The sequence below is a fragment of the Neovison vison genome, chromosome 2 (assembly GCF_020171115.1).
Source record: "Neovison vison isolate M4711 chromosome 2, ASM_NN_V1, whole genome shotgun sequence".
NCBI classification, from domain to species: Eukaryota; Metazoa; Chordata; class Mammalia; order Carnivora; family Mustelidae; genus Neogale; species Neogale vison.
Genome location: NC_058092.1, coordinates 14,260,590 through 14,278,205, shown reverse-complemented (window position 1 = coordinate 14,278,205; position 17,616 = coordinate 14,260,590). Strand labels below are relative to the sequence as shown.

Sequence of the window (17,616 nt, the reverse complement as noted above, 5' to 3'; positions counted from 1 at the left end):
TGTTTTCATTCACACCAAGGTGTTTTCTAATTTCTCCTGTGATTTCTTTTTTGACCAATTAATTTTTTAGGAGTATGCTATTTAATTAGCTCGTACCTGTGAACTTCCCAAATTTCCTTCAATTACTGATTTCTAATTTCATTCCATGGTAGTCAGAGAACATACCTTATATGCCCTCAATCCCTTTAAATTTATTGAAACATGTTTGATGGCCTAATATGTGATCTTTTTTTGAAAAATGTTGCATGTCCACCTGAGAAGAATTTATAAGAAAAACAGTAGATGTTTTTATGCTTTCGGGAATGATCCTGAAGGAAGCAAGAGAAGTGATGTTGTACAAAAGAGAGGAGAGCATTGTCTGTGAAATGGCCTTGGCCAGACACAAGGAGAGGGGGTGGAGTTTACAAATGGAAGTACAGATTTTAGCAGAAGCACAGAAGTTTACCCATGGGAACAGAGGCAGAGAATGTGGGGGCAGATCCTGGTGGATGGGCAGATGGGGCAGGGCAGACTAAGGAAGTTCTTTTCATTATCTCAATAAATGGGCAGCAAGGTCAACAGGTAAAAGTAAGGATGAGAAGAAGTGGAGTTTTCAGGAGAGAGCAGAAGATGCAAACTAGCCATTCCGGAGAAGGGAAAATCAATGGACTAAAGACATGGTGGGTCCTTGCCTGGAAGTATTAAAGTCCCATTGGAAGATCATGGTCATCTTGGTTGTGTGTTTTTCTCCAACTTTGTTTAGCTTCACTGGGACAGGCACAGAACATGTGGAGAGCTGGATTTCATCAAGAAATCAAGTGATTGTTATAAGTGACCATGGAATTATAGCTGGGGAAGAAAGGGAGTGAGGACATTAAAAGACAAGGGGCCACAAAACACTGATAGGAGCACTGGAGGTTCCAATGTCCAGGGATTGTCAGAGTTTGGGTATTAAAGAAAGTAAACTAGAAAGACGGGAAGTGGAAGGTAGAGAGTTGGATGCACAAAGTTGACATTGTGCCTTATTAGTAAAAGCAAAACATGGTTGGAGGACTAAGATACTGTGTTGGGTGGGAGTCAAGATCATAAGAAAAGGGATGGTCAAGGAATTGAGAGTCCCAGTGCTTGGAAGGTTCAGACACAAATGTGTTACAAGCATCACAAATTCAGACTGGATGTAGGGGGGAAAGTAACAGTGATCCAGGAGCCCAGATCACTGGGAAATGAGGGGAATGAGCCAGAAATCAATGAAGACAGAAGAAATTGGTATATGATGACAGTTAAGTCCAAACCTTCCTTTCAGGAAGTGGGGGGAGAAGGGTCTACTTGTGACAGTAAGGATGTAAGAGGACACTTGGCCACCTCCAAACCCCTCAGTACAAGGGTGGTAAGAGGACCAACAGCTTCCACCTGAGAGGGCAGCAGGAGCAGTAGAATCCCAAGGGGGAGCTGGGCTCCTGGTCGTATGTGTGGGCAAAGGGAATGTCCAGGGAAGAAGTCAAGATATGCAAGATATGGAGATATTTTTGTTGATAACCCAATCCCAGAGGGCACAGTGGAAGGTTTTTAGGAGTCAGAGATGAGTGGGAGAAAGGGACTGAATAGGGCATGATAGAGCCTTTTGGAGATCAGTGACCCAAGATGAGGCATGACCTGGGAGTCTGGAGTCCAAGTGACGACTGAGAACGCAATGACGAAGGGGCTCATAAGATCAGTCATGGAGTTCAAAGCAGATCGTGGTGGTGAGGTAGGAGTGCTGGGGTAGGCAGGGCTAGGTGTTAGGGGCTCCTTCTTTACCCTTAAAGGTACATGTTACCCACACACGTGTTGCTGGCAAAGGAGGAATCTAACTGAGCGGCTGGAGCATTGGAGCAAGACCTGGCCCCCTCTCTCCCTGGCTGTCACCTGCTAGTCATGTAGTGCCATCTACCCTCTCTGTAACCTAGTTTCCTCATCCACAGAGTAGAAATAAACTCTATTTCCTAGGTGTGTATGGTGGGGAGTAAGTGACTAAGCCATGACAACATTCAACAAACAGTAGTTCCTATGAGAGCCCCAGGCTAAGGTTCACTTGGAGCCAGATGCCACTGGACTTCCCAGTCACATGAACCAACAAACTCCCTTTCCTCATGGGCTGTGCAAGCTTGAGTTGAATTTTCTGACTCCTATGACTAAAAGATTCCTGGCACAGACACAATTCTCATCTCCATTAAGTAGACGAGGAAGCTAAGAATCAGGTTAACCTGGCTCCTTAAAGTTCCACATCTCCAACTTACACACAACTAATGAATCATTGAACAATCAAAAACTAATGATGTGCTGTATCTTGTCTTATTGACTCTAAATAAAAAATAAATTAAAAATTAAAAAAAATAAATAAACGCAGTTCTGTCTGTCCTGCCAATCTGCTCAAAAATAGCCAGCCCACCATGACTCAAAGCCCAGGTGCCCAGGAGATTCTAATGTGTAGTCAAGTGTCTTCCTCCCAGGAAGACTCTGCAAAGGCCAGGACTGGACACTGTGGAGAAATGAGAGGCTGATTTGGCTGCCTCTTTACCTTGGGCTGATCACTCTGCAGAACAGAGTGTACGGTCACAGACATGCCTGGGAGGACTAATTTTCACATGGCCCAGTGGTCCAGATCCCAGGTCTGTGCTCTCTGGAATGGGGTGAGCCGAGGACAAGTAGAGAGGTGTTCCCAGATGGGCACACATCATCTCCAGGCTCCTGGATCCAGGACAGTGTGAGTTGAAGGAGGCGAGAGCCCATGGGCTTCTTTTCAAGCAAGGAATTCCACGTTACACGCCCACCCTCCCCCCCACTGTATTTACCAAGTTTTCTTCTATTATTCTATCTCCATGTCTCTTCTTCTTTTTGTCTACATCTCCTGTTTGTACAAATTATTTTTTGTACAAATTTAAAAATTACTTTTATTATATATATATATATGTATATAAATGAAATATAAATCCAAAGATGGAACATCAGACCTCAGGACTAAATAAACCATAAACTAGAATAGGAAATGTACCCTAAGGGGATGGGGATGGGCTGCAGCAGCACCACATGCTAAGTAGGATATTTCACCATGGCTAAGGTTGAGCTTCCTGGCGGCCAAAGCAAAAATGGGAAGCTACAATATATAATTTGGAATATTTAAGTAGTGTGGACAGACAATCTGCCCTCAGGTGAAACAAAGGTTTTTCCAGCACTTAGCCCAAAAGGACATTTTTCACGTGTGTGTGTGTGTGTGTGTGTGTATATAGGTGTCACTGAGTGACACCGAGTAGTGTCAGACACAGGTGTCCCTGGCCACATCCCTGAATGTCCATGCAGTAGTGATCTTATAAGCCTATTTGTTAGAGTGCCCTTTGGGGAAAAAAAAAGCCAATAAAATAGTCCCAAGTACAACTCGGTGAGAGTCTTTAGAAAATATGGAGGCAAATGCAATTTTCTGATGACTTAGTTGAATCCAACAGCACTTCCCAAACTGTTTCTCAGTACCCCCAAAGTTTTGCGTGGCAATGAAAAGTACTCTATAGGAAACCGGTTCCACAATCAGAGAAGTTCAAGATAAAATCGGGATTAAACAAAATCAAGCAAGTTTTCTAACAATGGGATTTCAAAGAGCTTTTAACACTCCAGCATCCATGTGTATCTCCAAGTTCAGGTAAAGGATGCATTCTCTCCCATGTTTGTCTCTGGAACCTTCTTCCCCACCCACCCCCATTTTTCCCGGAGTACCTTTTAAGAAGCTCACAGAAAGCTAGAGTTGCATGGACATGGTATGAGAAATTAAGATCTGGAAGAATGGGTGAACTAAACTCCAACTAAAATATCTCTCAGCCAGGCGTTTAGTAGAGTTGGCCCATTGGTAGTCTAAGGCCATGGCATGCAACTGGGACCAGACTTCCGGTGCTCTGTTCTTCTGGTGATGTAATAAGAACACCTCTTCCCCCAGCCCCTCTTTCCCTGGACTCATCTTCTCAATTCACACAACTGGAGGTCACAGGAGAGAGATTGCAGAAGACAAAGACAAGGACCTTTCGGAACCCAGGAGACGCTCCATCTCCACCACGTGAGGACAGACGTGCTCCCCTCAGGGCCCGGGCCATATGCAAAGGGTGGGGTTTCCTTTGCCCATGGCTTAGCTCCATGGAGCTGAGGGAGCAGTTAAGGGGCTGGGGTCTCAGGACTAGATCCCAGGAGGTAGACAGAGGGGATCAAGGAAGAATTCCAAGTTGAAATCTGAACTAGAGCCAGGCAAAGAGATAAGAAGTGGGAGGGACCGGAAAGTAATTTCAGAGGTGGCGTTGGGAAATGGGTCTAGACCCTAGAATCACTGTGAATTCAAAGAAAATGTGGCCTTAGGGTTCGTTACCTGATTTCTGAAACCTCAGGGAGAGAGGCACGGTGATGATTCTGAATTGGTCAAAAGTGGCTTCATCTACAGCCCATCAGCTGACGGCTCCAGCCTTTGGGGCTTAAAGCAGGGCCATCGACAACTCAACATAGATCTGGGTTTGGGACCTGACCCACCAGATGTTCCCCAGCCAAAAAGACTGCTAGAGGGATCATGTACATATGGAAACTTTGAAAGGGCCAGACACAAAAAATACATGTCTGGGGATGTACATCCCAGGATTGCTGATAATGCTGGAAAATGGGAAAGCCTAGACATGGTCCTCATGGGAACTGATTCACAAAAATACGGTACATTCGTGAGACAGAATATCCCACCCCCTTCAGAAATGTTTGAAGTATATGTATTAATATGGAAAGAAATGCATGATAAACTCATAGGTAGGGACGCCTGGGTGGCTCAGTGGGTTAAGCCGCTGCCTTCGGCTCAGGTCATGATCCCAGGGTTCTGGGATCGAGTCCCACATCGGGCTCCTTGCTCGGCAGGGAGCCTGCTTCTCCCTCTGCCTCTGCCTGCCTCTCTGTCTGCCTGTGCTCACTCGCTCTCTCTCCCTCTGTCTCTGACAAATTAAAAAAAAAATCTTTAAAAAAACTCATAGGTAAAAATACAGCTTATCAAATATAAATAGCAGCGTCCCCTTGTAATGGGCAAACCCTTTCTTTGTGTAAGTATGCACAGACAGAAGTCTGAAAGGAGATCTCGAAACTGGTTTTCTGTGGCTTGTAAGACTGCTGATTACTGATATTCTTTTTCTTTTTGTTCATCAGCAATTTCCTTTTCTATAAATAAACATGGATTTTCTTTACGTAATTATTTTTTAAAAACAGTAAAAGAAAGCAAAGCACAGTTCAAACGTCCCGTAGTGGGTGCTTCATCTCTCCCTTTCCTCTGTACTTGATCTTCGTCATCTTGATACTGTGACTTTGTTCCAAATGCTATTCCTCTGTCTCCTCTAGCAGACTGTCCTCAGACCACAGATGCTCGGGGCTGGGGCGGAGAGGGGGGTGTTGGGGGTGCGGGGGAGGTGTAGGGGGCGGGGTCCTCATGTGCACAGAGGCAGGAATTCTAGAATAAGGCTGTAAGCTGAGACACCAGCCAGCTCAAGGCAGAGAGGACCAAAGACGATGGGGCATCTGACTGGGGCACAGTCCTTGGTGGATGCTGGAATGTGGAGTGAGCGTGCGTTGGCCAAGATCAGAGGCCAGGCATGGATCAAACACTTTAACCTCATGACGTTGCTGTTTTCTCACTCCTCCTCTGGTGAACTTGAGAGAGATAGACCTTAAGCTCAGATCAGCAATGTCTTTGCAGGGTGTCAGTCCGTGGTTACCAGCACAACATGGCCAGGGGGTCCATCGGGAGAACTGGCTCTGGCTTCCCCACTGGCAGTGGACTGTGGAAGTCTATCTCCCTCGAGGCTGTACTTCTCAAGATCCATAGAGCCACAGGGTTGGAGGAAGCCACTGGACAGAAGAAAATGCACTTTATTATTTTTTTTATGTATTTATTTGACAGAGGGAGATCACAAGTAGGCAGAGAGGCAGGCAGAGAGAGAGGAGGAAGCAGGCTCCCTGCTGAGCAGAGAGCCCAATGCAGGGCTCGATCCCAGGACCCTGGGATCATGACCTGAGCCGAAGGCAGAGGCTTAACCCGATGCGCCACCCAGGCGTCCCAGAAAATGCACTTTAAAGGGGGGGGGAGACTTTACAAAGAACAAATGAGTTCATATTTGTATAGCAATTAAAAAACAAATGTATTTTGTTTGAAGATGTGGAAGGACTCGAAGGTTTCAAATTTTCATATTACAGCAAACACAAACATAGCAGAGCAGAATTGAGAATCCTAGATGAATTTGCATGTTACGTCTCTGGAGACATTTTGCACTTCCCTTGAGACAGCGCTGATTCAGGCTACGCTCCAGATCCCTGCACATATTCACTCCTCCTTGAGAGGCACCAGCTAACCAGATCACCAAACCGTCTGATCTCCACGTCCCTGGGAGAGATCAATGACATTGAGGTCGGTTACAAAGCAAGGTGCCTACCTTACTGAGTCTTCCCTGAGCAGTCGGTTGGAGGTGAGGGGCTTAAGCACCGTCTCCCACAATTTCCTACAATGTTAATGTCTTCATTTGACCAAATTAAAATCAGAGCCTCAATGAAGCTGAAGTGACTCGCCTAAGGTCACACGGCTAGTCAAGTGACAAGCGCCGGATGTCCAGTTTAAAGCCAGTGCTAATGCTAGATAATTAAGCCAAAGCACCTTGAAGAAACAAAGTATTGGGGCACCTGTGAGGTTCAGTAGGTTAAGCGTCCGACCATTAATCTCAGCTCAGGTCTTGATCTTAGGGTTATGAGTTCAAGCCCTGTGTTGCCCTACTATAAATAAATAAATAAATAAATAAATAATTTCCCAAACTGCCATGGCAGGATGTAAGAAACACGACGGAATGTGCTGTGAAAAGCCATCACTCTCAGGAGCAGTGGTCAAAGGAACTTCCATGTTCTACTTTCTGTTTTCCTGTAATATTTGAGCTGTTACAACCAATATATTTTCCTTTTTTTAAAAACATTATTTATTTATTTGTTTACTTAAGAAAGAGAGAGAGAGATAATAAGCAAGAGACAGCATGAGCAGGGTGAGGGGCAGAGGGAGAAGCAGGCTGTCCGCTGAGCAGGGAGCCACATGTGGGGCTCAATCCAGGGACTCTGGGATCACAACCCAAGCTGAAGGCAGACTCTTAACTGACTGAGCCACCCAGACGCCCGGTAATAAATTTTCTTAATGATGATTGCCCAATGATATCAAAAGTTTCCTCTTTAGACACGACCCATAAATAGTTTCCCTTTGTCTGATAACAAGCTCACCCAGCAAGCAACCTTCTTGATTATTTCGCTTTCCCTAGAGCTGGCTAGCAGAGGTGCAGGGGCAGGGGGGAGTAGCAGCCATGCTGACATCACTGTGTCGTCCACCTGATTTTCTATTTCTCATTATAAATGAATACAGCTCAACAAATTTTTCCTCCTCCATCCCCAACCTTTCCCAGGGTTTAGCAAACACAGAGGAGTAGTATTTGATACGAGTCAAAGCAGCAAAAAGACAGATTCCCTTTGAGCATAGGAACACACAGGCTTTCGTTCACTCTTGGCCATGTACGGGTTGATTGTCTTGTGATGTTTGACCCTGCATCCGACAGCAAGTAAAGGCTTCTTTTCTTCATCTCTTGCTATGTTACTCAGAAGATTTTCTCATGCAAGGGACAGAAATCCAGCTTGAGCTGGCTGAAGAATGAAAAGAGGGGTGGGTTTCATAGATTAATATAACTAAAAAATCTGAAGATAGAGCTCTCGCTGCAGGTATGGCTGGATCCAGGCATTCAAACATTGTCATGAGGGCTGTTTCTGACTCTCTTCTCATCTTCCTTTTCCACTCGCCTTAATCTCAGGCAGGTTCTCTGACCTGGGGGCCCTAGCAGGCCCAGGGGCCCATCCACCAGTTTGGAAACCTAGCAGTAAGGGAAGCTTCTCCTCGGAAGTTCCAGAGTTGAATCTCTTTGGCTTGGTTTAGATCACTTGCCTGGGTGGAAATCAACGGCTGCAGCCAATAGGACAGAATACGCTGATGGGTTTTGCTGAATCTCATCCCCTTCCCCCTTCCTCAGAATGGGAACTACAGTGGTCAGCAATGGTTGCCTCAAAGAAAAACAGGACTGGCCCCTGGAGAAGGCAAGATGGATGCTGGGCATGGGGTAAAAACGGAAGCCCAGAGTCAGATCCAAGGCCCCCTTCAGCTTGACTTGGGGGAAAGCATTAGTGGGAAGAAACAACCGGTCAAGCTGAGGGCCAAGAAGAAACACCTTGGCAGAGGCGGAATTTGGGGAACTGGATTTCCAAGACAGAAGCCCAGTCGGGGGCGGGGCAGGGTGGAACAGGAGGGCAGTGCCTGCCCCTTGGGGTGGAGGAAAGAGCTGGATGGAAAGAGCTGAACCCTGTGTGGACCTCAACAGGTGACATGAGCAAGAAAGGACCATTCGGCACGTCCTCCTGGAGTCGGTGCAGCCGACGTGAGGCATGTTTTGAAGGAATGGACTGTGCCACCCCACCCTCCAATGTTCAAAGCAACGGAGGGGGATCCCGTTTGCTTAACTGCACGCTGTGCACGTCCGTCAGTTCCGCGTGAGTCCTTCCAGGTGTCAGCTGCCTGGAGTCCATGTGAGCTGGTGAGACTGAGTTCCTGGGAACCAGACCTTGGGTTCTGGCAGATTCCACAGGGCCCTGACCCCATGGGAGTCCACCTGGGAGGCTGCCAGCCGGCCTGCCCTGACCACACCCCGTCTTTGCTCCCGGGCCTCACAGCGCCTCACAGCGCCTCACTTACAGGCTGTGCTGGGACCCCAGGAGACCGCCTGGCACAGGGCTTGGCTCCCAGTAACCCCAAATAAAGGGCAGCGGCTCTTACGACCCCCCAAGGACATATGTTCCCCATGGCCCAAAATAACACCTGTTATTGGATAGGTGCAGGCAAAGCAGGCCCCGAGCGTGATGCTCGGGACTCCGTAGCTGTCCATACAGCTGCTGGGACAAGGAAGCACCTGTCTACAGTAGCAGGTACGAGACAGACCCGTGAGCAGTTTGGGTTTGGGTTTTTCTGTGTGGGCCCAGGCTTTCTTCCCACGCCCCACCACCCCTTGCCACCCACTCAGTTGTTTTGTTTTGTTTTGTTTTCCCCTTCATGTCCCTTTTACATGAGGTCACCTGTCAGCAAATGTGCTCAAAGCACAAAACTGTTGTCCACCCATCTTGACCTCTGGAAGGTTTTGTCTGAAATCTGGCTAGGGGTGAGATTTCTCAAAGTGGGTTCTCCCGGCCACCCTCATCAGCATCATGGTCAGAGATGTCTGTTAACTGTGACCAAAGGTTCTTAAATCCCACCTAGACCTGCCAGAGGATTGCAGTCTTTGGGTTTGGGGCCTAGAGATCTGCATTTTTTAAAGGCTCCAGGGGGCAGGAAAGGGTGAGGATCCTAATGCATCTGAGAGCTCATCAGCTACCATCTTGCTGGGGCTCTTGAGACACCTGGTCCCAACCGGAAAGTCCTGACTCACAGTTCGGGCCCTGCCCCCTCCTGCCTTCCTATCAGGCAACTCAAGGTCCCCAGGCTCACGAGTTACTGATTAACCCTAGGTTTCCAGAAAAGAAATAATAATAACTCCGGAGAAGACATAAGCCAAGAGCCAAGCTGAGCAGCCCCAGGAGAAGGGGCCATAGACGGCTGCTGTCACCAGGCGTCTGACGAGGAGGTAAGGGAGGCTGAGACGCCCAGCCCGAGGCCAGACAGCATCCAGGTCCCAGCCGGGCCGGTGGTCACCCTTCATCCACGCCCAGGCCCTGAGTTGCCTGGTCCCGCTGACTCCAAATGGCTTGCACAGCCATCCCGCAGCCGCGGGTCCCAGAGCAGCCCCAGCCCATCTCTGCAAGAGCCACACCCGGCTCCGCCAAGGCCACGGGCCCCACAGGGGGGCACTGGAGCTCCTCGGATGGCGACTTGGAGTGCTTGGTGTGCCGGGATCCCTACAGCTGTACCCGGCCGGCCAAGCTGCTGGGCTGCCAGCACTCCTTCTGTGCCGTCTGCCTCAAGCTCCTGCTGTGCGTCCAGGACAACACCTGGTCCGTCACCTGCCCCTTGTGCCGCCAGGCCACCTCTGTCCCCGGGGGCCTCATCTGCAGCCTGCGCGACCAGGAGGCCGTGGTGGGGCGACTGGGCCGGCCGTGGCCGGAGGTGCGGCTCTGTCCGCAGAGACTGGCAGATTCCGCTCCCTCGGCGGCAGGGCACCCCGGCGTTGCGGGAGAGGATGCGCAGGAGGAGGCGAACGCCAACCGTGTGGCCGCACGGCGCCTGGCCGTGCACTTGCTCCTGCTGGTCTTGCTCATTGTCCTCATTCTGCCCTTTGTCTACCCGGGCGTCATCCGGTGGGTGCTCACCTCGGTGATCGCCTTGGCCCTGCTAATGTCCTCGGTCTTCTGCTGTCACGCCAGCAGCCAGGGCAGCTGCTGTCCCTCCCCCGGGACTGTTTTCTGCCGAAGACGGAAACACAGTGAGATCTCTTCCATCGCCTGAGCGCACCCCAAGAGACGGCACCTGCTGCCTCTTGGGCCCCGTTAGGCTCACAGCGACCAGGTGAAGGGACTCTGAATGAAGGCTGCTTCCCTTGGAGGATGAAATACCCGCTGGACTTGCGAGCCAAAGCCGGGTTGTGTTGGGTCAAGAACTATGTGCCTGGGTGATAGACGTAATGTCTGCCCGAGACACAGCGCATCTAAACCGCGCAGGGTCTTGGAGGGGGCGCAGATTCCCTGACTGCCGCAAGGAGCCTTCTGTTTCCTCCTCACTCTAATGCTCCTGGTTTTTCTTTGTATACGTTGATGAACTTACTGCAGAACAAATAGAACCAAGACTCCTTTTTTTGCAACTTATGGAGGTGGTTTTATTTTCTCGCTTTGTTTTGGTTCTGTCTTTTGTGTTTTGAGGCAGTTTGTTTAGATCTGTGACTCTGACACATTTTTCCTCCTGGGAAGTTGTGGTCCCCGCTCCGGGGAAGCCCTCCTATGCTGCCCAGCTCAACGAAGGTCCTGGTGGTTTGGGTATTCCTGTGAGTCGCCTCCAGGGATGGAGGGGGGGAATTTATGTGGAGGAGTAGCTCTGGGGCTGTTGGGGGTCCCACGTTCATTCAGCAGAGTTGGGGAGGGGTGGAGAGCTTGTAGGGGAGTCTGGGAATTGCTCTAGTACACCCACCAGATTGCCCAGGCCCGTGTCCTTGGGCTCTGGCTTCTCAGAGAATCTCAAGGTTACGAGGACTCCCCCTGCCCCCACCCAACAGCAAGTCCCACCGCTCATCAGATGCGTGGCCTCACGCTCCTTAAGGGTGTTGCTTTTCCTGCGTGATTGCATTTCAACTCCCATTTGAGCTCTTGTCATAAAGATAAAAGGCCCCATAAATGCAATGGTTCTTGACAATAACCCCACCTCTCCCGCCTCACCCTGACAGTCACTGCCTTCTGAAAGGCTGCTCTGGAACATAGAGGAGGCTTCTGCTGGAGGGAATGACTTTCCCTGGTTGCCAGGATCGGGTCTCAGCTACAGGAGGGGCTTAGGGCTCCAGGGGAATGGAGGGTGGGAGATGACGCCTTGTTTCCCTCCAAAGGCCTCTTAATTGGGAAGCAGACTTGAAACCTCAGGAGGCTCACTGGGCACGATCCATTGTCCTTCCCCACTTTGCCTCCTGGGAGGATGACAGGTGCACGTTGGGCGTTTGTTCATGGTTATTGTGCCTCTGGAAGAGAGGGATGACAGAAGTCGGCCACTGGAGCCCAAAGGAAGGACTCTGGCCTCATGGGTATATGTTGTCCAGCAAGATCATTTGCCTCTCTGCATTTCATTGTTCCCTGGAATGAGCTCATTGGACTGGATTATTCCTAAGTCCCCCGAAGCCCAGGAATGGCAGCACAGCTGGGCCCCTGAGCAGTGGACAGGAATCACATCCCCTCTGAACTCACACAGAGAAAACTCAAAACATAAGGATGCATGCAAATAGCTGTTCTTGCAATCTGGGTGCCTTCCTTTGTTTCTTGTAAAGGTATTTCCAGGGCAACTCCGGGATACCCGTGCTATTGTTACTCCTCATGCTGGCAGTGTGTGTGAGTGTGAGTTCTTCAGGTGAGCTTGAAGAACACCCTGTCTTCCCACGATGAGCAAATGATGGAACTTGTTCTGCATTTCCTGAGCCGGCCTCGGGCATGTGCCATTTGGGATGGTAGGATAGAGAAAGAACATTTCCCCCACGCACCGCCACTCACGTTCTATCTGGTTCTCGGGCCCTCCACCAAGAAGAAACCTCCACCAAGGTTTCAAGTTGCCAATGACAACCCCATTTCTACCATCATAATGATGGGCACATATTTGCTGAGTCTTACAATGTGACAAGCACCACACTAACTGCTTCACACGAATTTTCTAGCTGAGTCTTCATAACAACCTGATGAAGTTGAAATCATCTTGCCAATGAAGGGACTAATGGTCAGAGAGGTAAATTCCTCTGCCTAAGGTCACCCAGCCAATCACTTCCAGAGCTCCCCCAGGGAATTAATCCAGAGCTCTTTCTGTTCCATCAAGCTGTCTCCCTTACGTGCTGGTCCAGAATGACTTCTTTCCCCTGACAAAGGGGAAGCTGGTTGCTGCCTGTAGGCTTGCAAGGGATAACAGGAGAAACCTCAGGAGGCTCTGAATTCCAATGGTCAGGTGCCCAGAGAGGCCACAGAATTCTGGAATCTATGGTCTACACTAAAGAGAAAGAAAAGGGGCTCCTGGGTGGCTCAGTCAATGAAGCGTCCAACTCTTGACTTCAGTTCAAGTTGTGATCTCAGGGTCATGAGATCGAGCCCTGTGCCAGGCTTCATACTAAGCATGGAGTCTGCTTGAGAATCTCTCTTTCCCTCTCCCTTGGTCCCTCCTTCCATGTATACACACACACTCTCAATCTTTCAAAATAAATAAATAAAACCTTTTTTTAAAAAAAAAAAAACAGAAGAAAGAAAAAGAGAAGAGAATGATGAAAATAGAATGGGTTTCCTATAGACTTTGACTACCCAGTCCCAACCTCCCCTGCAGGAAGCTGTGTTGGCACATGGTCCCTAACCAGGGGGTCCTCCATCCCCCTGGCAGAAGATGTCTTCAGGCTGCCGTCTACACCCCATTGGAAGCCAGCTGGTCCCAAGCACTTTCTGGCCCCAGCTGATCCCAAGCATTTTCTGACACTTTCTGGCTGTCTGCACATGGAGGGCACTAGAGGCCAGTATTGGTGCTGGCTGTCCTGAAGGGTTGGGGGAGAACAGAAGACACAGGCAGCGCTGTGAAAGGATGCCTGTGAAAGACAGGCAGGCCTAAGCCCAGAGCTAAGTTCTGACCCAATGTGTGACCAGTAGACATTACAGAACTTCTCTGAGCCTCACTTCGCTCACCTATAAAGTGGAAGACGATGCCACACTCCTCCCAGGGCCCCCAGGAGGATTCAGTGCCACTGGATGAGAATCCCAGGTCCTAATAGTCTGCCTTTATCATCAATCAGTGACCTTTGTGAGTGATTGAGTCTCTTGGGGCCTGTTCAGCCTGACAACGGGCAGGGGGCCGGCCTTGATAGTGGGGTGAAGCCAGCCCAGAATGGGAGCATTATCCAAGCCAATCTGGTAGACAGCTTGGTGTTGAGGTCCTAAGGATGAAGAGAAATTGCAGGCAGAAGCCAAATTTCATCCTTATCAGACCATCTCCCCATTCTGGGGCCTTGGAGTCAGACGTGGCTGACTTGATCCCAGTGGGATCACACAAGCCCATCAAGCCCCCTTGATCCACAAGCCTCATCACCTGTCTGAGGCTCATCTACCTTACGCATGAGTACGTGTCTCATGGGGTTGCGGGGAATAGTGAAATAGACCATGGCTAAGCCCTTGGGATCACAAGGAGTTAAAGAAGGGAGGGAGAAGACAGAGAGAAAGAGATGGTTTGAGTTCTAGAAAGCACTAACAGGAATGATGAGGACAGGCTCGTCTTATTCTATTCAGTCGTATGGATAAGGAAGTCTACTAAAGCCTGGGCACAAGAACTCATCTCTTCTGTATTCACCCTCAGCATCAGCAGCGTCTCAACAACAGTTAATAAAGTAATCGGTAACGTGACCTGGATACACCGTACAAAGTGTATTACATATGTTATCACATAGGCCATTAGATAGATACTATTCTTAGCCCCCAAATGACCAACAGGGCTGCTCAGGCACAGAGAGGAGAAATAACTAGCTCAAGGTCACACAGTGAAGCCATGCTGGAGCCAGGAGTGCACCACCGAAGTCCAGCTCCGGAGTCTGGACTTTGAGTCACTTAGCTGTATCTGATGGAGCATTCCTGGCATATCATGAGTGTTCACGGCACGCGGGTGCCCCGGCCTGAAGGGCAAAGAATTAAGAAGAGATGGGTTTCCTCTACTTGGTTATAGCTTTCTGGCTTAGCGGGTGCTTGGGACACAGGGTTGTGGGAACCCACCTGACCCATTACCCGCAGGCACTTTCTCATCTCATCTGATAAGACCCTGTTCACTGTTGGAACCTCTTTTCAAATGCCTGGAGGAAGTTTTTCAGTCCTTGCTAAAGCAATGACTTCTTAGTGGCAGAGGAAAGCATTTCCAGGAATGAAGGACCTGCCTGCCATCTCTCGGGCTGTAGGAACAGCATAGAACACATTCAAAGAGAAATTTTAAAAAGTTTTTTAATCTGCCTTGAGCTGTTCTTAGGAACTTTATACTTTGATCTGAATATACTGAAATCACCCTTTTAAAAGGAGGAGGGAGCTCTTTCCTGGGTCAGTAGAGAACTCTCTGAAGAATTCAGAACACTCTGGAACTTAGGATCCATCCATGCATTTATTCAACAAACATTTATTGGACACCTGCTGTATGCCAGGTATCTAACCTTATTCCATAAGGAAGTTTTCTGAGGAAAGAGAACTACTATGCACTGAGTACCCGGTAGGGGTTGAACTGTGTCTCCCTCTCAGAAAGAAAATATGTTGGAGTCCTAACCCTCGCTACCTCAGAATGTGACCTTCTTTGGAAATAGGGTTTCTAGCTTTTTCCGATAGCTTGGAAACTTGACCAACTCCTGCTGACGTCTTCCTCACTTCACCTCCAGAAAGAAAGAGACCAAGTTTCTTCGTTGGTAAATGGTAACAAATCCCAAGGAAGGACTCTGATTGGTCCTCTTGGGTCACATGTACTCCCCCGTGACCAGCTGGTCTGTGATCGGCAACCCCAACAGAATCTTGTGATGGAGAGGAGAAGGACTTGGAACATTCTGCTGTTTGCCGAAGAATGAGGGGCACTGAGCAGATGGATGGTAGTGGAAGGTCTTGTAGAGAACCTAGGTGTTTGCGCCATTCCCCCACCCTGCCCCCAGCTAATGAGAGGGGACCTTCCACCCTGATGGGCATTCTCTTTGAGGGGCTGGTCTCCTCCCCACCCAAACTCTGTCCAGGTGGGTTCTCATGGTAATAATACCACGTATGTCTTTTGAGGGGACAGTTTGTATTCCAAATCTGCCAATCAAAGCACCGTGTGCCCTGGCCACAGGGTCTGGTTCCAGGCTAAGCCAGGGACGGCTTTACCCAGGAATCTGGGTAACACTCCAGAGGGAGAATTTTCTCCACCAGAGCTGCTAAGCTGGTAGAATGTTTGGGGGCACTTTCTGGTGGCAGTCTTGGCACCCGCAGGGGAGAGATTCTTCTACTGGTAAAGCCAACCCAGAGGGAAGCTGAGCCCAGCTTTCTCTCTAATAGAAGTTCCTAATCATATTATTTGCCTATTATTTGAGTACCCGGACCAGGCATGCCTGAAACCTGATATTCCTCTGGAGTTTTCAATAGTCACATAAGTCAATAAATGCCCTTTCTTTGCTTACACCATTTCGACCGGGCTGTTTCTCTTGTGATCTAAAGAAGCCCTGACTCATTCGCACATGCTTGAGTTACAAGGTCACGTGCAGTGAAAGTTCAGGAGCTGATACGGAGCCAGGTGCATGTGGCAGGTAGAAAGCTGAATGCAAATGACTGACGGAGCTGAAACACACAGAGAGGAAGACAAGAGCGAGGCCTTACGGCCTCTGAGAGGCAGAGAGAGAAGCCTCCTGTCCTGGCTTCCACGATCACTAGCCTTGGTCGGTGGTCGCTGTTTGCCATTCCTCTCCTGCCTGTCCACGAGGCCCTGTCCTACGTGTTCGTATCTCTCTTTGAGTAAGATTGCTACCCAGAGAATTCTGATAACCTCCTCCCTCCCCCAACAGAAGATCTGGGCCTGGTGAGGCCTGTGATGTCTGTTAAATGGAGGAGTGTCTGCAGCAGGACATGGCACATGTGAATTCCCAGGGTAGACCTGAGGAAGGGGGTTGGGGCAGCCAAGGCAAGCCTCAGGAAGCCTATGGGAAGTGGCTGGGCCTTGAAGGTAGAATTTGATTTGAACTGCCACAAAAAACGGGCTGAAGGAGAGCACTGCGGGCAGCATGAAGCTGGTTAGTACACAATATAGCCAAGGGCACAGAGCAGACCTATCTGAGCCAGGGATGTGTCAGGGGAAGGAAGGCGGACCTGACAGCGAGCGGTCCTGTGTGCCAGGCGCAAAGCTCCACACCTGGACGGCGGGGCAGGCTTGGGGTGAGGGCTTGGGGTAAGAACGCTCAGAGCTCCTAGCAGCCCTGAGCCTCTGAAATGGCACCGGCGGACCCTTGCTGGCAGACCCTGGGTGGAAGGCAATGGCCGTGAGCATGAACAAAGTGTGTGCCCTGGAGGTGAGAGCGTGGTGAGGAGCGGGGGTTCAGCACCCTTCGGGGTTTCCCTTCTAAACGCTGGCCTCCAACTGCTTCCATCCTAGGGATACCCACCCACTCATTCACACACTCCATCACCGAGCACCTACCGCATACCATGCATAGAGTTTGGCCCTAGAAAGGCAGGGGTCAGTAAGACTTACGATCACCGAGCTTGCACTGGGGCAGACATGGAGAGGGCTGCCCGCTCAACAGCCCATCCACCTCCTGCCTTAAGAGGAACCTGATTATTTTTCTGAACAGCAAGGTGCCCAGTCCACAGCGGCACGAGTAATCTCTGCTGTGGGCCCCATCTAGTAGAGAGCCGCACTCTGACCCTCCTCCAGCCATGCCCATCCCCATGGACAGAGGAGTCTACAAAACCAAGAGGATAAGCCCACCTAAGTCCACACCCTCTGGACACTCAGTTCCCCAATACTCCCTGTTTGAGCAGCGCCAAGCCCACTTCCAACCTGCAGAAGTGAGCCTCTTCCCTGACCCATTCTCCCAAGGGTGCGGCCAAGTGCCCACATTCTTAGGTTTGAGGAGTGGCCAACCAGTGGTTGTCTGTGGGAGGGGCTGACAGCTCGGATGTGCGGGCTGGAGTGTCCCCACACCTATGTGCGAGACCTCACGTGGTACGGGATGGGACAGGGATGGGAGAGAAAAAAGAAGGCCAGCCAGCACACCAGGAGCTACATGCTGGCATGGAACTCTGATAAGTTGACGGATTCTAACTTTACGCCTGGTATTCCATGTGGTTCTCACGGTGTATCTGCAGGGCTGGAAGGTCAGGACATGTTTTCGTTCTCATTTC

The 17,616-nt window shown here is 49.8% G+C and overlaps 1 protein-coding gene across 1 annotated transcript; it reads left to right on the top strand.

The window, feature by feature from the left end:
- Positions 1 to 9,817: 9,817 nt before the first annotated feature.
- On the top strand, positions 9,818 to 10,519 carry RNF186 (ring finger protein 186). Its single transcript, XM_044236746.1, has one exon. The coding sequence runs from the start codon at positions 9,818 to 9,820 to the stop codon at positions 10,517 to 10,519; it is 702 nt and encodes a 233-aa protein (XP_044092681.1).
- Positions 10,520 to 17,616: the final 7,097 nt, after the last annotated feature.

Coding starts and splice junctions, on each gene's coding strand:
- RNF186 (XM_044236746.1), top strand. CDS start 9,818: ATGGCTTGCACAGCCATCCCGCAGCCGCGGGTCCCAGAGCAGCCCCAG.